The sequence below is a fragment of the Felis catus genome, chromosome B2 (genome assembly GCF_018350175.1).
Source record: "Felis catus isolate Fca126 chromosome B2, F.catus_Fca126_mat1.0, whole genome shotgun sequence".
NCBI classification, from domain to species: Eukaryota; Metazoa; Chordata; class Mammalia; order Carnivora; family Felidae; genus Felis; species Felis catus.
In genome coordinates, this window is record NC_058372.1 from 63,483,933 (window position 1) to 63,506,767 (window position 22,835).

General features: G+C 34.8%; 1 protein-coding gene across 9 annotated transcripts in view; it reads left to right on the forward strand.

The window, feature by feature from the left end:
• Positions 1 to 22,835, forward strand: part of FAM135A (family with sequence similarity 135 member A) — a 120,834-nt gene that overhangs the window by 21,497 nt on the left and 76,502 nt on the right. For 8 of the 9 annotated variants that reach the window (XM_011282396.4, XM_019830811.3, XM_011282398.4 and 5 more), the window contains 5 exons: positions 14,942 to 15,081; positions 15,209 to 15,279; positions 16,962 to 17,135; positions 21,058 to 21,184; positions 21,865 to 22,018. In XM_011282396.4, coding sequence (XP_011280698.2) covers positions 14,942 to 15,081; positions 15,209 to 15,279; positions 16,962 to 17,135; positions 21,058 to 21,184; positions 21,865 to 22,018 — 666 coding nt within the window. Of the gene's footprint in view, positions 1 to 14,941; positions 15,082 to 15,208; positions 15,280 to 16,961; positions 17,136 to 21,057; positions 21,185 to 21,864; positions 22,019 to 22,835 lie in introns of those variants that run through there. The other variant, XM_019830812.2, reaches the window with a different exon arrangement.

A 22,835-nucleotide genomic window follows, 5' to 3' on the forward strand; every position in this document is an offset into this window, starting at 1 on the left:
AAAGGTAGTCGCCATGTTGTGCATTAAATAGAACTGAAAGTTTACACCATTGACCTCTCCATTTCTTTCTCTCATCCCTCAACCCCTAGCAAGTACAGTTCTGCGTCTGTTTCTAGGAAATTGACTGTTTTGTTTTGTTTCCATATGTGATTCCATGCAGTATTTATCTTTCTCTGTCTGACTTATCTCACTTAGCATAGTGCCCTCTGGGTTCATCCATAATGTTGCAAACGACAGGATTTCCATCTTTTTTATGGCTGAATAAGACCTCTCTCTCTCTCTCTCTCTCTTTCTCTTTCTCTTCCTCTTCCTCTTCCTCTTCCTCTCTCTCTCTCTCTCTCTCTCTCTCTCTCTCTCTCTCTCTCTCTCCCCCCTCTGTGTGTGTGTGTGTGTGTGTGTGTGTGTTTGTGTGTGTGTGTGTGTGATACCACATTTTCTTAATCCATTCATCCACTGACAGATACTTAGATTATTTTCATATCTTGGCTATTGTGAATAATGCTGCATTGAACATGGGTGTGCAGATTTGTCTTCAAGATACTGATTTCATTTCTTTCAAACATATACCCATGAGTGGGATGGCTGGATCATTATGGTAGCTGTAATTTTAATTTTTTGAGGAACCTCTATAAAGTTTTCTGCAGTGGCTGCACCAGTGTGCACTCCCACCAACAGTGCACAAAGGTTTCCTTTTCTCTGTGTCTTTGCTAACACTTGTTATATTTTGACATTTAGATAATAGCAATTCTAGTAGATGTGAGGTAATATCTCTTTCTGGTTTTGATTTACATTTTCCCTGATGATTAGTGATGTTGAGCAACTTTTTATATGTACCTGTTAGTCATCTGTATGTCTTCTTCAGAAAAATGTTCAGATCTTCTGCCCATTTTTTAATCAGATTGTTTTTGCTATTGAGCTATGTGAGCTCTTTTTTTGGATTTTAATCCCCTGAGATATATATGATTTTCAAATATTTTTCCACATTTTGTGGGTTCTCTTTTCATTTTGTGGATGGTTTCCTTTGCTCTGCAGAAGCTTTGTACTTTGATGTAATCCCACTTGTTTATTTTTGCCTTTGCTTTTGGGGTCAAATCCAAAGAACATTACCAAGATCAGTGTCAAGGGCTTTCTCTCTTATGCTTTCTTCTAGGGGTTTTTTGGTTTTAGGTCTTAAATGTAAGTCTTTAATACAATTGAGTTCATTTCTGTGAGTGATACAAGATAGGGGTATAGTTTCATTCTTTTCCATGTGGATATCCAGTTTTCTCAGCACCACTAGGACACTATCCTTTCCCTATTATATGTTGTTGGTACCTTATCAAAGATTAGTTGACCATGTGTGTGAGTTTATTTCTAGGCTCTGTTCTCTTCCCTTGGTCTGTGTACTTTTTTTTAAATGTCATTATCACACTGCTTTGATTACTATAGCCTCGTAATAGTAATACTATAGCCTTGCAATTAGGAAGTGTGATGCATCTAGCTTTGTTCATTTTTTCTTAAGATTGCTGTGGCTTTAAATGAATTTAGGATAGTTTTTTCCTGTGTCTGTGAAAAATGGCATGGAAATTTTGATAAAGATGTTATTGAATCTATAGATCCCTTGGGATAGTGTAGACATTTAACAGCATTAATTCTTCCAATCTAAGAACGCAGGATCTCTCTTCCTTCATTTGTGTCTTCTTCAGTTCCTTTCATCAGTGTCTTATAGTTTTCAGTGTACAGGTTTTTATCTCCTTGGTTAAATTTATTCCTAAGTATTTTATTATTTTCGATGCTATTATAAATGAATTTCTCTCCTTTTTAAATAATAGAGTGATTTTAAATTTATGAAATAAACATACTAGAAAAACTTACTTTTATTTTTTAATTGAAGTATAGTTGACACATAATATTATATTAGTTACAGGTGAGCAACACAGTGATGGGATTGCTTTCTTGATTTCTCTTTTGAATAGTTCATTGTTAGTGTATAGACAAGCAACTGATTTTTGTATGTTGATTTTATATCCTGCAACTTTAGTGAATTTATTGGTTAGTTCTAACAACTTTTTGGTGGAATCTTGATATCATGTTATCTGCACTAAGAGATAATTCTACTTCTTCCTTTCCTGTTTGGATGCATGTAATTTCTTCTTAGTGCCAAATTGCGGTGGCTGGGACTGCCAATAATAGAAGTGATAAGAGTGGGTACTCTTGTTTCTAACTTTAGAAGAAAGATTTTAACTTTTAACTGTTGGGTATGGTGTTAGCAATGGGCTTGTCCTGTATGGCCTTTATTATGTTGAGGTATATTTCGTCTATGCCTAATTTATTGAAATTTTTATCATGAAAGTATGTTGAATTTTGTCAAATGCTTTTTCTGCATCTGCTGAAACGATCATGATTTTTGTCCTTCATTCTGTTAATATGGTATATCATTTATTTGCATATGTCAAATCACCCTTGCATCCCAGGGATGAATCTCTTGGTCATAGTGTATGATCCTTTTAAAGTACTCTTGAAGGGGCACCTGGGTGGCTCAGTTGGTTAAGCTTCTGACTTCGGCTCAGGTCATGATCTTATGGTTCATAAATTTGAGTCCCATGTCGGGCTCTGTGCTGACAACTCAGAGCCTGGAGTCTGCTTCAGATTCTGTGTCTCCATCTCTCTCTGCCCCTCCCCCACTTGAGCGCTCTCTTGCGCGCTCTCTCTCTCTCTCTCTCTCTCTGTCTCTCAAAAATAAATAACACAGGTATTGAGGAGAATACCTTTTGGAATGAGCACTGGGTGTTGTATGGAAACCAATTTGACAATAAATTTCATATATTGAAATAAATAAATAAATAAATAAATAACACATTAAAAAATTTTTTTTAAATAAAATAGTCTTGAATTTGGATTGTTAGTATTTTCTTGAGGGTTTTTGCATTTGTGTTCATCAGGGTTATTGACCAGTAATTTTCTTTTCTTGTAGTGTCTTTGGTATTGCTAGCCTTTTGAAGTGAATTTGAAATGTTACTTCTTGGTCAATTATTGGAAAAATTTGAGAAGGATTGGTATTAATTCATCTTTAAATGTTTGATAGAGTTTGCCAGTGAAGACATCTGGTCCTGGGCTTTTATTTGCTGGGAGATTTCTGATTGCTGATTCAATGTTTCACATTTTGGTCTGTTCAGATTTTGTTTCTTTATGATTCAGTTTTGGTAAGGTGTATGTTTCCAGAAATTTACCCATTTCTTCTAGTTTATCTACTTTGTTGGCATATAATTGTTCATTGTAGTCTCTTACCCTTTGTATTTCTACAAAGGATAGTTATAATGTCTTCTCTTTCATTTGTAATTATTTGAGTCATCTTTTTTTCATAGTCTACCTAAAGGTTTGTTCATTTTATCTTTTCAAAAAACCAACTCTTAGTTTCATTGACCTTTTCTATTGTCTTTCTAGTCTCTATTTCATTTATTTCCACTCCAATCTTTGTTACTCCCTTCCTTCTGCTTACTTTGGGCTTAGTTTGTTCTTTTTCTAGTATCTTGAGGTAGAAGTTTAAGTTGTTTGAGATTTTTCTAGGTTATTTGTATGGCAGAAATTTACATGTAGTTAATATCATTTACAAAGTAAGGTTCTTTTGACATTTTGACAAATATTATTTCAGAAATACCCAATAGAGTACTTTCTTTTTTCTTTTTTTTATTTTTTTTAATGTTAATTTATTTTTGAGAGAGAGAGAAAGGGGGAGAGGGGCAGAGAGGGAGGGAGACACAGAATCCGAAGCAGGCTCCACCAGGCTCTGAGCTGTCAGCACAGAGCCTGACGCAGGGCTCGAACCCATGAACTGTGCAATCATGACCTGAGCCGAAGTCAGATGCTTAACTGACTGAGCCACCCAGGCGCCCCTAAGTACTTGCTTTTTAAGTGCCTTAAGTGTCTTTTCCTGGACACTGTCACTGTGATTTTGGTTTAGGTTTTTTGTTTGTTTATTTTTGGTTGGATTTTTGTTAGGTGTAAGTCCAGATTGAGTCATTGTCACTATCACCAGCTTCTGATACTAATAACTGTGTGTTATTGACTGTGAAATGTCAATTATCTGATAATTTACTAGTGTGTGGAAAGGAAGTATCTTTTAAAAATAGTTGATAGCAGACACCAGTCTTTAAAAGAGAAAGCTTGGGTTTGGAAAGCAATAGGATTTTATAATATATAATTTTAGTCTGTATGTGAAAATATTATTTATGTGTGCATTTTTTATAGCATTACACTAGAAAATTTTTAAGAGGTTACATCTTTTTTATTAAATTATAACAGCCAAAATCAAGAACATGAGAACTAGATTTTGAACATAAGAAGAAAGTGTTAATTTCTTTCATACTTTTTCAAAATAGCAAACTTTTGTCTCTCATGTCTAAAATGTAATACCTAATATAATTTTTCAAGATCGTTTTTTATCCTGGAGTGCCTTGGTGGCTCACTTGGTTAAGCAACTGACCCTTGATTTCGGCTCAGGTTGTGACCTCATGGTTGTGAAGATCAAGCCCTACGTTGGGCTCCATGCTGAATGTGGAGTCTGCGTGGGATTCTCTCTCTCTGTCTGTCTGTCTCTCTCTGCTCCTCTCCCACTTGTGCTTTCTCTGTCTCTCTCTATCAAAAAGTAAATGAATAAACACTTAAAAATATATCTTTTTTAATGTTATATCAGTATATTTTCTTTTTCTCTAGTTTAGAATATCTTTCCTGTTTATGGTACATGATCATATCTATGGATTTTTACAAATAAAATGACCTTTAACAAATTACGAGGTGTGCATCTTTCTTCATCCCAATACCATTCCCAGCATGACTATCTTTTATATGTGTGTAGTACCCCACAGGTTCTTGTTTCATCCTCTGAACACCTCTGTGATAATGTGAATCTGGTATTTCAGTTGTATTTTCTGCCATTGTACCCCAGGATAGCCTATCATGTTAATGTTTAAGTTCATATGAAAATTAGGTATAGTAGATCCAAAATAATGTTCTCATGTCCAGATGAATTTTTCCTTATCAGTGATCTGGAAGAACAAAAGAGAGGGAGAGAGAGCAAGCACAAAGAAAGCAACCAGTGTATTCTAGTCTTAGAGGTACTGATTTGGTTCTTTTTATGCCCCTTCTCTTCTAAGATGTGTTTCATTTTAAAATAGTATTTAAGAGTTCCTGGAGTTTGTATCTTTTTAATACTAGTAAATTTGTTAGGAAAAGGTATCCTTCCCAAAAGTTTCTCTAGAAATTATTCCTATGAATTTGGTCGACTTTGTTTTAATAAGTACAGATCTTTGATGTCTAGACTCATCCTTGATAACATAAACATATACAGATAGGGGTAATTTTTCTTTATCTGGTGTGTTTATTCTCTTTTTACCTCTCTTCCTTAAAAATTCACTTTTTCTTCTAAGGGCTTGGATTTTCTCTATACTTTTATTGCACACCCTATTTTTCTTGTTGGATTTGTACTATCATCTTAAGACCTTTCCTTTCCAGCACGGTATTTTACCATAATTCCTATACTTTGTGTATATTTCTGGAAAACTTTTAGAAGAAGAAAGAAAGTACTGATTTTGTCTGTGAGTTGCAGAAGGGCAAGTTAGATGTAGGAATTAGATGGTATCATACAGCTTATTGCAACACATTTAAATTATTTCCAGCATGAAATTGTGCTGACAGTGAGAGGTTTGAGTCAGGAAATAGCTGTCATCTGCAATAGCATCAGTCATAAAAGACAATGAGTATTTATAGAGCTGTTGAAAATTGATTAATAAGAAAATATTTACAGACTTCTACAACAAAGAAGTCATTCTTGATTCTAAGGAACTGTCCCCAGTTTGAAATGTTAGAGCACTATCTACTATTGTGATAAAAAGTGCAAATAACAACTCCCCGTTTCTAATAACGATAGCATTTTTTTAGAAAGAAACATACATTGTTTTATTTGCTTTTTTAATATCCACCCATCCCTTTTTTATGAAAAAAAAATAATTTTTTGCAAATAATACAAATAGTTAAAAAATCTATTAGTCTAGAAAGATTTGTAGTGAAAACATAGTTACTTCTCTAGATGCATCCACTTTTCACTATTTCTTTAGTTCTAATGGTTTCCTTTATAAAGGCTTTTTTACTTCCTGGTATGATAAATGACAACTGAAGATTACACTACTTCCTCCCTCTCTTCTCTGCTTTTTAGGAGATGCCATTATGCCCGTGTCATTCTTTGACTGTTTCTTTGACCTTGGCTGTAACTGTTAAATGATATATTGTTTAAACCTCCATTTTCGATTTTAGCAAATAAGACAAATCCTATTTTGTAATGCCTCTTTTTTCAAATTTTCTCTTTTCCTCCACCTTTCAACTTGTTAAATATATCCTTTGTTTTATGTTATCAAAGTTTCTAACATTCATATTCTGGTTTGTAACTGTAATTAAATCTTACTGTGCTTTGTCTATGGGTTTGTTCCAAATGTTGAAAACAAGTAAACAGCTTTTCATTTTTCATTTCATTTTCATGAGAGGGAGAGTACTTATAAAATTGAAACGACTATCCAACATAAAGAAAGGATCTTAAGTTTCTGGCAAGACAAGACAAATCTAGTTACCATTTTGGTATTGATCTGGGTCACCTGTTACAGAGAGGTAGCTATAGATATATCTTAGAAGCTGTAAATTCAAAGATGTGGCTCTGTTGTAGTTAATAAAGTAGTGATTTGGAATCAGAATACCAGCTTCCTTTTATGTTACCTTGCAAAACTCACTTAACCTCTGTGAGCCTCAGGTTCTCATCTGTGAAGTGTGTTACCTGCTTTACAGGGTTGTTATGTGTTTAAGTGAAAGTTCTTGGTAAACTGTAAAGGACTGTATATATGTAAAATATTATTATTTGACTTCTGGTACTATAAGAAAGAATGAGAAACAGTCACGTTTTGACTTACTGTGTATACTATTTGTGAACCATTTAATGCACAGAGCTAAAAATTATAATGAAGTTATTTTGATGATTTCCTGTGATATATATAATTGTGCAGCATAGTAAGTACATAGGATAACATCTCATGTTAATATGTAAATTACAATGTTTTTTAAATTAACAAAGCCATTTCTGGGATAAGAAGAATGAGGTAGAATGACCAAGGGCAAAAAGGGAAATCCGAGGGAAAGAAGAGATCTCACAAAAGACCCCTGAATTTATAACTTGTCAAGGAAATCTAAGTACCTACCCTTGCATTTCTATGCTTATAAAACTAACTTAATCTGCAGATAGTGTTTGAATTTGGATTTGTTCCAAATTCACTCGTAAGTGTTGTTCTGCCACTTACTAGCTTTTGGTCTTAAGCAAATTACTCTGTTTCTCTGAGACTTACCTAATCAGTGGAGGGAAATAATCCCTGTCTTACAGTGTGTTTGTGAAAATTAAATGAGAAAATTAGATACAGAGACCTGGTATAATGCTCAGTAAATATTGGTTCCCTTTGTCATGTCCTCTGTTTCTACCCTAAATTACCCCAGATGTTAAAAAACTGAAATAAGGTGGACTCTAGGATCTCAGAAACAACTTGATTGAAGGACAGTCATGAAGAAGGAGTTGCCCGTCAACCATATATGTGCCTTTTCTTCCTTAGTTTTCAAGAATTAGCCTTACTAATAACACAGGATAACTGAGTGGTATGGTTTAACCTTTCTATACCTCCTTTGGGTCTTTTCTTCCCTTATGAAACACCTACTTCTTACTAGTGTAAGGGTTCTGTGATATGTAAGAGTGTACTGCATACCTATGTTTAAACTAGTTTATCAGTGTGACATAGAAGACCGAGCACAGGCTTTGGGGCAAACAGCAGTGGCATTTGCTCCTAGATAAATTATTTAAATTATCGGAGCCTTGGTATCTCTAAAATAGATTAGTTCCTGCACTATAAAATTGCCTAAAGGATTAGTAATAATATACATAAAGCACAGTGCCTGGCACGTAAGTGCTCTGTAGATGGTAGCTAGTAGTAGTAAAATAAAACAACTACTTTCTTCTTCTTTTTTTATTGGATAAATTTGACATACAATATGTAAATTTAAGGTGTACCATGTGTTGCTTTGATACATTTGTTTATTATAATGTGATTGTTGTAATAATATTTATTGACATTATATAATTGTAGCACAATATTGTTGCCTATATTCATTATACTGTACAGTAGATATCTATGGCTTATTTACTACTCCTTACAGGTTTGTATTCTTAAATAACATCAAACTTATTTCCCCACCCCCTCATCCCCTGTTAACTACCATTTTACTCTGTTTTTTACGACTTTGAGTTTTTTAGATTCTACAAATAAGTGATAATGCATTATTTTTTTATTTTTCTGACCTATCTCACTTAGCATAATGTGCTCAGGGTTCATCCATCTTGTTGCAAATGGCAAGATAGTCTCCTTTCTAACAGCTGAATAAAATTCCATTGTGTATATATACTCCATCTTTTTTATCCATTCATTGTTTCTGTATCTTGGCTATTGTGAATAATGCTGCAGTAAACATAGGAGTGCATTTGTCTCCTTGAAATCTTTTCATTTCCTTTAGATATATACCAGAAATGAAATTGCTGGATGCTATGGCAGATCTTATTTTAATTTTTTAAGGACCCTCCATATTGTTTTCCATAGTGGTCAGGCCAATTTACATTCCCACCAGCAGTGGATAGGGTTTCCCTTTCACCACATTCTTGTTAGCACCTGTTGTCTGTTGTCTTCTTGATAATAGCCATTCCAATACATGTAAGGTGATAACTCATTGTGTTGTTGAGTAGCATTTCCCTGATGATTAGTGATGTTGAACATCTTGTCATGTACCTATTAGGCATTTTGATGTCATCTTTAGAAAAATTTCTATGTAGTTTTTCTATGAGACTGCTATTCATGAGGAGAAAGAAGGGAAATTGCATAAAACTTCAAACAATAATATGTGAGGAAGGTCTTATTACTATATATATATATTTTTTTCTCTACTTTGATAAAAATTTCACAGCTAGATAAGCATTTGGACTAATAAGAAATCAACCCTGCTTGAACAACAAAAACATTTTTCCAGTTATTTGTATTTGACCAGATTTTTTCAAAGTCATTTATTCTAGATAAAATTTTTTGCGTGTATATGTATTCCTATCTACCACCACCCAGTGCTTTTATACAGGTGATAGCAGTTAAGAACAAATTAATATCAAGAAAAAAGGAAGGTTGGGGCACCTGGGTGGCTCAGTCTGTTAAGCATACAACTCTTGATTTCAGCTCAGGTCATGATCTCACAGTTTGTGGGTTTCAGCCCTGCATCAGGCTCTGCACTGACAGTGCATAGCCTGCTTGGGATTCTGTCTCTCTCCCTCTCTCTCTCCCCCTCCCTCTCTCTCTCTATCTCAAAAATAAATAAATAAATAAATAAACAAACAAACAAACAAACGTTTTTAAAAAAAGAAAAAAGGGTGGAAATAAGGACTAGCTATCAAAGTAAGGAGGGGTTGTCCCAGTTATGTGCCTTGGCAGTGGTTAATTGGCCACTAGAAATAAAGCTTCAAATATTTTGACATGCTGGTAGATGAACCATCTGTTTCCTCCCTGTTAGTTGTCTCCTTAAGCTTTTCCCAGCTATCAACTTTTCCGGGCCTTCCTTTGAGAGCCATTGAAATATTTTGACAGTTTTGCTGAATTGTTAAGATTTTTCATGATTTGACCCTATCTTACATGTCTAACTTTATTTGCTACCATTTCCTTGTGGATTTCTCCCCATGGAACCACTTCCAGTTTCTCACATTGGAAGAGTTCTAACTTACTTCATATTTTGTGCATGTATTTTCCACTTCATTGTCTCCTTTGTCCTAGTTTAGAAATTTCCTCTGCTATGTTTCATAACACTTTTCTATAAACATCTTTTTAACATCTTATAATTTTTTGTTATTTATTTTATTATAATACAATCAAACATCAAGAATCATAAAAGGAGATTGCTTTTTTTAGAATGAGGAAGATTTGGGGTGCCTGGGTAGCTCAGTCGGTAAAGCGTCTGACTTCGGCTCAGGTCATGATCTCGTGGTCTGTGAGTTCAAGCCCCACGTCGGGCTCTGTGCTGATGGCTCAGAGCCTGGAGCCTGCTTGGGATCCTGTGTCTCCCTCTCTCTGCTCCTCCCCCGCTCATTCTCTGTCTGTCTCTCTCTCCTTCAAAAATAAATTTAAAAAATTAAAAAAATTTTTTTTTAAATGAGGAAGATTCTGGGGTGCCTAGATGACTCAGTTGGTTGAGCATCTGACTTCGGCCCCAGTCATGATCTCACGGTTTGTGGGTTCAAACCCCGCATCAGGCTCTGTGCTGACAGCATGGAGCCTGCTTTGGATTCCATGTCTCCCTCTCTGTCTGCACCTCCCCCACTCACTTTCTCTCCCTCTCAAAAATAAACAACATTAAGAAAATTTAAAAAATACAGTAAAATGAGGAAGGTTTAAATAAATAAATCTTCATTTTATGTCACTAATCCATTACTGTTAATAGTAACTGAATGAGCTCAACAATCATGAATGGAAAACTCAGTAGAGTTAGATCTTTCAATAAACTTGGCAGAGCTTATGAAACTTGAGTCCGTTTGGCATTATAGCCCTCCATTTTGCTTTCCCTAGATTGAACAGCTTCCTTCTGTCACAACCATTGTCTTTTTACCTGGCTTAAGAGATAGTGATAATTACATTGGCATTTGCTTTGGCCTCCAAAATAGGGAGTTAAGAGATTATCCCATTGTAGTCCAATTATTTGCTTGAATGTTTCTATTCAAACTAGATTGGGAACTCTGAAAACAAGGGCAGGGTTCTTATTTATGTTCATATCTCTTAGTTCCCGATACTTTAGAAGCTTAATAAATTATGGTTGAATGAATGCTCACTTGTTCACAAAATAAATAACAGATATCAGTACTAGCTGTTTAAGCAAAGGGAATATAAATGTGAAAGATAATGATAGGAATAAAATATAAAACATAAATTATCACAACTTAATGTAAGTATTCATAGGCCTCTATCACAGGTCTCTAAAAGTGTAGATCAAATGTTTGGGTTAGCAGATAACTGACAGGCAAAGTGACAATAGAGTTCTTTCAACAAGAAATTAGGGCACTAAATTAAGTTTGATGAAAGTTCAAGTATTGAATAAATACATGCTAAGCGCTTATTATGTGTAAGACATAGTGCTCACTCCTAAATTATAGCAATGAAAATGATATATGTGGTCTTGACCTCATTGATGGAAGTTATCATCTAGTAAAGATTAAAAAGCACAGAGTGTTTCACATTCCAGACAAGAAAAGAACTATACACATATGTTTGGGTCTTTTTGTTTCTAAGACTCTTCGGTAATAGCAATATAAAACACAAAAAAGGAATAGTAAAATATTTCAGTAAGTTTTTGCAGGCAGAAAACAGAAGTGAGAGCTGAACTGCTTTTTAAGGACACCTTCTCCCAGGGATTTCAGGAAGGTACAGCAGGTGAAGGGAAATAAGGGGTGGGCATGAAATCAGAGATGAATTAAAGGTCTGTAATCAGGTCAGCTGTTATAGTTGGCCACCCCAGACCCAACTGCAGTATGTCAGGAAGATTAGTGTTTACCTTAGGATAAAAACGTGGGGACTTTTCTCTAAGTAAATTGCCATGAGATATTAACATATTAATGCTTCAGAGTAAAGCACATTCTTTATTGCGTGTGTTAAAAATCTACTCTCAACAGACTTTACAGTATATAGTACAGTGTTGCTATAATTTAGGAGTGCACATTGTTGTACAGCAGAGTTCTAGAGCTTTTTAACTTTGCATGACTGAAACTCTGTACCACTGAATAGCAGTTCCTCATTTCTCCCTCCCCGCGGCCCCTAGCAATCACTATTCTACTTTCTTTGATGAGTTTGACTATTTTAGATAGCACATATAAATAGAATCATGCAGCGTTTGGCCTGTTTCACTTAGCTTAAGTTGTCATGGTCTATCCATACGTTGCTGCATATTATAGGATTTCCTTTTATTAAGGTTGAAAATATTCTGTTGTATAAATCATTTTCTTTACCCATTCACCTATTTACGGACAGGTTATTTCTACCACTTAGCTATTGTGAATCATGCGGCAGTGAATTATGGAAGTGCAGATATATCTTCAAGATCCTGTTTTCAATTCTTTGGGATAAATAGCAGATGTATAATTGCTGGATCATATAATAGTTCTATTTTTAATTTTTTGAGGAACCTTCATTCTGTTTCCAGTAGTGGCAACACCATTTTACATTCTCACCAATAGTGTACAAGTGTTCCAGTTTCTCCAGAAGTGCTGACCCTATACATAATACCACTATATGGAGTAAGAAGAATGTGAGACATGGACCTTGACTTCACGAAGTTTATATTCCTTCTCTTCAGATTCTCTCCCTTTCCATCTTCATTTGACTCTTTTTTATGGTATTGTCAAATACCATTGTCAATAGGGTCTTTCCTGAGATCCCAGATGAGGTTCACCCTCAGAAGATAACATAGCACTCTATTTCTGTCATACTCAGTACAGATGTAATTTACAGAATTGGAGGAGGGCAGGGAAAGTGGGGTTTTTTTTTCCTTTGGTTTGGTGTACTTAACTTGAAACAATGTATGTCACAGAGTAACTGTACAACACATATTTAGAATTTTTATGAAAAGTATCACATTTTTGAAGATCATATAAAACATTATTTTATTAAATAATAAAATGAATACCCAAATACTCATTCCTTCATTTAAGAAATAGAACATTGTTGGGGTGCCTGGGTAGCTCAGTCGGTTGAGTATCTGACTTCGGCTCAGGTCATGATCTCATGGTTTGTGAGTTTGAGCCCCACATCGGGCTCTGTGCTGACAGCTCAGAGCCTGGAGCCTGCTTCGCATCCTGTGTCTCCCCCTCTGTCTGCCCTCCACTGCTCATGCTTTCTCGCTCTCTCTCAAAAATAAATAAAAACATTAAGAAAGAAAAAAAGAAATAGAACATTACTACTACCATAAAAACCTCCTGTATACCCCACCTCATTTTTGTGTTAATCATTCTTTTTGCTTTCTGTATAGTTTTATCACCTGTGAATGTCATCCAAGTATATATCTGGTTGAGTTGGAGAAACTGAATAGTAAGCACAAGCCTAGTTGTGTAAGAAAGCTGTAGTATCACTACTGTTAAAAGAAGTCTCCCAGAGAAAAAGCTGAATGAAGTCTCTGGGTCATAGTACGCTTCTGTATACTAAAAAGTTTTAAGACCCCTTTTTGGGGGAAGTTAGCCGACAAGGTCAGGAGTGAATCATGTGAAATTTAGATCTCATCACAGTGCTTCTGGTAAGTTTGTAATATGATGAAGTATTAGATAACAAACACATTGAGTAGGCTGATTGGCCTCTAAACTTAACATTTAACTTTTCTTCCTCCAAGGGAATGGGTCAAAGCAGAAACCTTCTGTTCAGTGAAAAGACTGCCCTCTTATGATCTAGGCAATAGGGCAGAAACTTCCATCAGTGTGCCCTCAGATAAATTGAGCAGTGAAAAGAATCTGGTCAAGCTTTTAATCTGTTCTTAAGTTAAAAAATGATACCATGGCAGCAAGAATCTTTCATATGACAGACCTCAAAATATCTATTTGTTGAGGCACACTAATCCAATATTTATTAGCCACGTTCTAGAACTAAGGCAGAAGAAGGGCTCTTAGTACCTCACCCTAAGTCATCCCTTCACTAGGTTTGCCCTTTTCATCCTACACAGGTTCTGACCTCAGGCCACCACTCCATATGGATGCCTTCTTATTCCATTTGAACTCTGGTGTCCCACTCTAGGCTCCCTGCTGTGCAGAGATACCCACCTTGTTGAAATGTTTAGATTCCACCTTGTTGGAATGACCTGACACCAACAACCTGGACGGAGGTAGAACAAACTTGACATGTAAAGGGCATGGTCTTCCATGAGACTGATCTTACTTCAGACATAAGGTGCCACTTAAAGGGTCCACTGGCTACCCTCATTTCTGATTAGATAGCAACAAATTTGGGGTTCCCATTACACTTCAGGTGTGATAATTCACTGAAACAACGCACAGAACTCAGGAAAGCACTCTACTTATTATAGTTTTATTATAGCAAAGGGATACATATCAGAGCCAGCCAAAAGAAGAGGTGCATAGGGCAAGGTCTGAAAGGGTTCCAGATTTGTAAAGCTGCTTTGTTCTCTCTGCAAGGAGTCAGGACATATTACCCTCCCAGAAAGTTTGCATGTGACAATATGTAGAATATTGCCAATCAGGAAAGCTCACCTGATTGAATCATTGCTCAGTCTTCAGTCCCCTTCCCCTCACTGGAGGTTGAGCTTAAACCATGTGGGTCAGTCGCCAACTCTGTAGTCACGTAGTTGATCTTGTGTGGCCAGCCTCCATCCTGAGTCATCTCCTTACCATTATTTGGGCCTACCATGAATAACTCGTCACTGGGAAATTCTAAGGATTTAGAGGCCACTTACAAGGAATTGGGACAAAAGCCAAACTCTTTATTCCAAGGATTTAGAGGTTGCCACCCAGCAACCAGGACAATGGCCAATCAAATTGTTCACTATGCATCTATGGAAAACTAAATTGCTTCCTTCTGTGTGTACAGATCAATTGTTCCTTTTAAAAGAATCTACCTTGAGATTCCTCATTTACCTTCTCAGATTAAGATAAGTTGTAGAAAAATTTTATGATGGTTATAATGTACTTATTTATTCATTTTTTTACATAGAAAGTAGTAAACTTTCAGAAATGTTCTAATACTGCTATGTAAAATGGTAATGGTACTGGAGCAATACAATAAAACTTATGGTATTTTAAAGTATTAATTTATTTGTATTGTGTTTTTACTTTTTACCTGTCAGTTACATATCTTATCTGTTTTAGGTATGACTTTAGCCTTTCCAGCTTCAGTTCATGATTCTCTGATTTGCAGTAAAACATTTCAAATTCTATATAAAAATGAGGAGGTTGTTTTAAATGACGTCATGATCTTCAAAGTTAAAATGTTGTTGGATGAAAAAAAGGTAAACATCTCTTCATATATATTTAGATAAATATTTTTTATAGAGCCTCAAGGCTTATTTCTACACTTATTTCTACACTTATTTGTGTAAGTATTCAAAAATATCTTACATTGTAATTTCTCTTGAGATTGAAGAAACCCTTGAAGAAATGAATTTTCTGTTATCTTTGGATCTACACTTCACAGATGGAGATTATTCGTAAGTAGACTAATCAAACAATTAAAAATCTTTCGTTTCTCATAACTGGTATCTATTCTCCATTTTGTTAGAAATCTAGCCTGTCCCTTTCTTGTTTATTTAAACTACTTCTGTCTAGATACCATTTGTTTTCACTCATAGATGGATCTTGAGAAACTTAACAGAAGACCATGGGGGAATGCAAGGGGAAAAAAAACAGTTACAGAGAGGGAGGGAGGCAACTATAAGAGACTTTGGATACTGAGAACAAACTGAGGGTTGATGGAGGGTGGGGGGAGAGAGGAAAGTGGGTGATGAACATTGAGGAGGGCACTTGTTGGGATGAGCACTGGGTGTTATATGGAAACCAATTTGTCAATAAATTATATTAAAAAATAAAATTAAATAAACTACTTCTGTCTAACTGGAACAGTCTCATGAGAGTGGTTACACATACTCTTTTGTACCCATGTCAATTCTGTGTGCCCCAGGTAGCAAATCAGAGAAGTTGAAGAAATATGATACAATTTCCTAGACTCTAGAAACTCCACTGATAATACCACTACTATGAGACATTTAAATGTAACTGAACTCTCTTTCACTATATCACTGACCATCTTAGTGGCATGAGTGATGCCATGTTTAGGCGGGACTCTTGATATGTAGAGTGTTATCAAGACTGATGACTCTTATACTTTGCAGTTATTTCTAGTTCAGTAATTCCTAGAGCCCTTGAGGAAGTTTTAGGACTGGCTACTCTGAACTTGTTCACACATGTGGACATTCAGTCATATATGTTAGGGACACGTGCTTATATTCATTTAAAACAAGAATCAGAGATTTGTTTAGCAATTTTATCTTTTGCAGTCTTTTTTTCTCATTTCAAACATACTTGTAGAAATACTTTTTAAAAATTGTACATACATTTAGACTCTTGTGGGAAAAATGGCTAAGCAGTCACATCCTGAAAAGTCTACTTGAGATGTCCTCTTTACTGTCAGGGAGGAATAAGAATTTTTGATGTGGCCGCTACTGCTCCTCTATAATACTTGTTTATTACAAAGAATTCCTTAAGGGATTATTTTCAAACCAACTCAGAATTTTATAAATAAAGTAAAATGAAATGAGTAAGTAGTTTAACTATAGGTAGTTACAACATATGTATGGGTTAAAATACATACACACACACACACTCATTGGGAATCATTCTCATGGCATTGTTTTAATTTTTTATATGTAGAAATCCGACAGACTAAATATTTATAATAAAATATCTACCAGTTGCTTACTTTCAAGCATCACTTAATAACAAAATTTTGTATAATAAAAGTACTTTTAATTGTCTTTTGGGATTTATTATTATAGGATTTGACTTCTGTTATACTGCAACCTTATAATGAACAGTATACCCTAGGGAGTAAAATTTAGTGTAAGGTAAGAGTACTTCTTAGTCTGTCAAAAAGGATTCGTTTTATAGGAACATTAGTAAAACAACAACAACAACAACAAAAAAACCAGTCTATATCATGGACTGGTAGAAAACTAAAGGTAAGATCTGGTTATTATTACCAGATTTAACATTTCTGTCTAATGAGATGTGATGCTTCAAAAATTATTCTGAGTTTTTAAAAAGTAATTAATTAAATATATTAGCCTTTACTTTATTATGCCATACTTACATGCAAATGTGTTGCTTTTTATAGGGCAGACGACCTGAACGCCTTGCAGCTAATAAGTAGCCGAACATTGAAGCTGCACTTTAGCCTCCATAGAGGCCTTCATCATCATGTTAATGTTATGTTTGATTATTTCCACCTCTCTGTTGTGTCTGTTACAGTCCACGCATCATTGGTTGCACTGCACCAGCCACTAATAAGGTAAATTTAACCAATACCCTGGTCCTAATTAATGTAGTATCTTTTATTTTATAGTGAAAACATATACATTGATAAAGTTAATTAGGAATTTCTAAATTTATAATTATTAAGTACTTTCATTTTATACTAAAGTTATAAAATAATAATATTTAAGAGCATGGGAATATTAGATTGATAACTCTTTTAATGAAGAAGTATGAAACAATCTTTGTCAAATAAACTGATCAAGAAAACCAGTGCAGTCTGGACATGATCATACAGCATTGTTTAGTCTGTACCTGTGTTTTTGTTTTTTAAATGTTTCTTTATTTTTGAGAGAGAGAGAGAGTGTGTGGGAGGGGGGGAGAGAAAGGGAAAGAGTTGGGGAGAGAGGATGACAGCCTGATGCGTGGCTTGAACTCACCAATCATAAGATCGTGACCTGATCCAAAGTTGGATACTTAACCTGCTGAGCCACCCAGGTGCCCTTGTACCTGTGTTTTTTGTTTGTTTGTTTTTTTAACGTTTACTTATTTTTGAGACAGAGAGAGACAGAGCATGAACGGGGGAGGGTCAGAGAGAGAGGGAGACACAGAATCTGAAACAGGCTCCAGGCTCTGAGCTGTCAGCACAGAGCCTGACGCTGGGCTCGAACTCACGGACTGCGAGATCATGACCTGAGCCAAAGTCGGATGCTCAACTGACTGAGCCACCCAGGTGCCCTGTACCTGTGTTTTTATTTTATTTTATTTTATTTTATTTTATTTTATTTTATTTTATTTTATTTATTTTTTTTTCATATTTTTATTTTTGGGACAGAGAGAGACAGAGCATGAACGGGGGAGGGGCAGAGAGAGAGGGAGACACAGAATCGGAAACAGGCTCCAGGCTCCGAGCCATCAGCCCAGAGCCTGACGCGGGGCTCGAACTCACGGAGCGCGAGATCGTGACCTGGCTGAAGTCGGACGCTTAACCGACTGCGCCACCCAGGCGCCCCAGTACCTGTGTTTTTAAGCAGTGCTGTACTATATTCATTCTCTGGAAAAGTATATTCATTTTTTTCTTCTTTTTTTGGCCTCGTCTCTGGATCAGCTAATTCTTTCTTAAATCTGTTGCTATATAATAATTCTTGTTTTCCAAGTCATTAATCAATTTTATGGATCTTTACTAATAAGCTTTTAAACTGTATCATGTACCATTTTCTCCTAAAGGTACATGATATTCTGGATTATAATAAATGCATTGAGATAATTATTTATTTCTGCCCACTTCCATAGGGAGATGAATTGTTTTTCATTATGTAAGAATACATGTCAAGCTTTTCAGTTTTTTACAATAAAACATTGTCCTTTTGTGGTATGGGAAACAGATAGACACTTAAAATCAGTAACTTACATGAAAAAGACTCCAAATTGATTTGATTTCTGAACTGTCTACTTTACAATTTCTGTCACAAATCTGATCCCATCAACTGATACTTAGGATGGTGCTTCAGGAATGTGATGTTAAACTGATTTGTCAGAAAAACTAAGTAGGGGGCGGGGGCGCTTGTGTGGCTCAGTTGGTTAAGCATCTGACTCTTGGTTTCCACTCAAGTCATGATTTCATGGTTCGTGGGATTGAGCCCTGCATTAGGCTCTGTGCTGACAGCTCAGGAAGAAGTCTTTTTCCTAATGACTTGCTTTGCTTTCCTTATACCTGTAACTAGTTGTTTTATTATCTTTTTTTTTTTTTTAACTCTTAGGACTTTGAGAGCTTGTTCTCGGTTGCTATAATTTTTGTAAACAGGAAAGTGTTCCTATTATATAATTTTATTGTAAACTTTTTCAAAAAATTTTTAGATATTGATTGAATAAATTAGTATGTAATAACATGAAAGGTAAATGAAATTTCTTTGATAAGAAAGTGCTTCTTTTGAAATATGACTTTGAAATGAATAGTATACAGTATTTTTAATGAATTACATGTTAGGTTTTAATGCTAAAAGTTTAATTATAAAATATATTTCTGTAGTTTTCTGAATCTCTTGTTACTGTAATTTCAATAATCTCTAACTAAAATATTTCAGGCATTTTTTTTCTTTAGAATATTGGCTTAATTTCTCTTCTGAGAAATATACAATTTATAGAGGTTAGCTCATCTTATTGATGTTGCTTCCTAAGGCCCCAAATAAATAGAGTTAGTGATATTTACATCACTAATCCTAGTGAGTTAAATGTGTGCTTCCTCTTGCAATGCAGCAGTTTTTGCCACAGACTAGTAGGAGAAAGAGGCAGCTCATCTCCTAGAGACTGTCCAGTGTCTCCTAGAGACATTTTTGGCTCGGAATTAGAAGCCAAGAGGATTAGCTGTTGGCTCTGGTTAGTGACTGGAAAAGAAAATGAGATGCCACAACAGCTGAGGTTGCTGTTCTTTTATTTAGCTGCCGTGGGCCTTGATCTCCCCTCTGTTGTGGCTAGAACTTTGCCATGAAAGATGCAGCACCTTTTGCTGCCTTTTTCCTTTCCTGGAACTGAGAAGGGAAGCAAGGAAGGGGTAAAGAAAAGCTTTTTGCTGGTGCATGCCAGTAGAGGGGTCACGTTAAGGGTAACATTCCTCACTATGCTTTGACAAGTTTTTTCTGAGGTTTTATTAAATGGCTTTTTTCTCCTCTAAACAAAATGAAACAATATTTTACAAATATCATCTTTTTAAATGTTATTTTTATTTAAAATAATTTCTATGATCAACACAACTACAGACATTAAATCAATTACTTATAATAAGTGGGGTTAGATTTCTTTCTTTGCTTGTTTTTTACATAATCTGTTTTTAGATTTTTTTTTTTTAAGTTTATTCATTTTTGAGAGAGAGAGAGACAGAGCATGAGCAGGGGAGGGGCAGAGAGAGAGAGAGGGAGACACAAAATCCAAAACAGGCTCCAGGCTCTGAGCTGTCATCACAGAGCCCGATGTGGGGCTCAAACTCACGAACCATGAGATCATGACCTGAGCTGAAGTCCGACGCTTAACTGACTAAGCCACCTAGGTGCCCCTATGTACTGTTTTTATATGTGAACTTTTCTAAGTATTACTTCTATGACTCAATTCTGAAAAACACATTGTGGCAAATGTAAGTTACCATTGACTTGCAACTCCCTTCTTTGCTGGGATGTGGATATTTAATTTTTGCAAAGCAAATTGATTTTGCAAATGAAGACTGCTTTCTGCTTATGGCAAAATTGACTTTCATTCCTGTCTTTTCCGTTTTGCCAAACTGTCAAACAGTCCAAATGCTTTGGGCTACTTATAATTAACCAGTACTTTATCTCAAAAGTGTATATGACTTTAAACATTCAAATAGAATATGCCTTTTACTGTATAGAACTTATGGTATATTAAATGTAATGTTAATATTAACAATAGTTCATATATGATTGAGACAGTACCTTGAACTGCTTGAAGATTGTCTTAATAGAGTTCATAGGCTTATAGTAAAGAGAAAGAAAATACCTTGTTTTTGCTAAATAGAGGCAACAAATAGATTTAGTAGCTTTTCTTTTTCTATATTTAAGTGGGAAGCTATTTCTATAAGTAGAGTCCATATTTGATTAACTTTATGAACTTGGTACCAGTTCTGACAGATTAGTATTTCCAAATTAAAGCTTGATCCTCATTTGTCATTTAACTACTTGGATTCCACACTGTTTTTATTTTTAGAATCCTTTGAGACTTCCTAAAACCCAGTTATGGAGACGTTATCTCAGGCATCTAGTCTTGATTTTTTATATATTCTTTGTCTTTTCATAAATGATTTCAGTTATTAAAGGAAATTTTTCAGAATACTTTAGAAATTATAACTTTGCAAAACCCTTGCTCTTTATTTTTATAAGATTTTCTTTTGTAAGTATTCAACATTCAAATAGGCTATTAGGACAATAATAATGTAATAATTATTTCTCCAGCTTTCCTCGCCCTGTGAAGACAACTTGGCTAAATAGAAATGCACCAGCACAAAACAAAGATTCTGTGATTCCTACTCTTGAAAGTGTGGTCTTTGGTATAAACTACACAAAACAGTTATCACCAGACGTAAGAACTGAAATACTTATGCATCCTTTTTCCTCTTATTTTAAATGAAGTGTTTTTTAACTGTTGTATCTGTGAATGTGATGTTTATGTTATTAATTATTTGAATTCAGTAATTTACAGATCTAGTTGAATATGATCTTAACAAATTGGTTGGTTCCAGTTGTTTATTGTGAAAACTAACCTGATACTTAGCGATTAACCAGATTTAATGGATAAAGATTTTTGACAATGCCTTTTTTAACTTGTTACTATCACCTCTTGCTCCCTTAACAGAACTGGTAGAATCATTCCAAAGGAGCTTGTAAAGAACAGTTGCCAGAGTTGAGACTCAGCTTGCAATAGTATAAGTACAACCAATATTTCCTTAAAAGGAAAGGGACTTATACTATAGAAGCAGAGTATCTGTCCTGCAGTGCAAATGTAATTTGAATCTCCAATTTTCAAAAACCATAATTTAATCTGTTTGTTTTAAAAGCCCACTGTAATTGAAATTACTAGAGTCACATTTTATATGTTTCAATTACTTGTATGAACAGAAGCAATTCTCTAAAATATTACTGAATTTTTATGGTTTAGAATAGTTAGTAAATGTTTAGAATTTTTCCTTTATTATTCGAAGTTTTAAGTGTAGTATTTTTTGGTTACTAATACTGTATATCCCAAATCTATTCTTTGTTTAGGGTTGCAGCTTCATCATTGCAGACTCCTTCCTACATCATGCGTATCATTTCCATTATACACTTTGTGCCACTTTGCTGCTAGCCTTCAAAGGATTGCACAGCTACTTCATTACGGTAACAGAAGAGATTCCCTCTTGTCAGAAACTAGAACTGGGTATGTTAAAAGTAGCCAGACCTAATCTATAGTTGAAGTCTTCTCTTCATTCTCATTTTGCTAGTTATCAGCTTTGCCGTAGCTTTTCTTTACTAAAACTACAGTGTTTATATGCTTCACTTCTACTTCTTTCTCAATTCCATCTTTTTTGACCCTTGATATTACTTTCTGCAATTTAAAAATTCTTTTTATGCTATTGAGAAATAACTTCTTGGTTCTAAGTTTGAAATGAGTCTTTTGATAGATTTTTAAAAAATATATGTCAATATACCATTCCTATTAAAATATAACCAGAAAACATACTAGATAGCAAATGTTATAATTCTCTACAAAATCATGGGGAGATGAGCTAAATCTGTACTTCCAAATATTTAAGTCTAAGCAGATTGTAGGTGCTTGGATCATTTTTATATACATTTGGTTCTAAGTGATCTCAGATCTTACTTCTTTTAATTCAGAGAATAATAATGTTACTCAGTTTTAACATTCTGAAATTTATTTAAATCATTAAAATAATCAATCTTGGTTTTAGTCCAGCAGTAATATCTGCATGTATGTTACAGTACACAATAAAAAATGATCTTGTCTTGATTTTGCATACCATTTGTAGAATGGTATACAGAATGCTTTTGCACATATTTCACAGAAGATAAATTTTGGAGATTAGCAAAAATAGGTTTTTATTCAGACCTTTTATGTTAGCTTAATAAGCTTTTCTTTTCAAACATCAGCTAATAGTTCATCATAATAAGCACATTTTAAAATTCTCAGAATAAATTAATTTTATCATTATATACTTGAATAAATCAAGAATTAC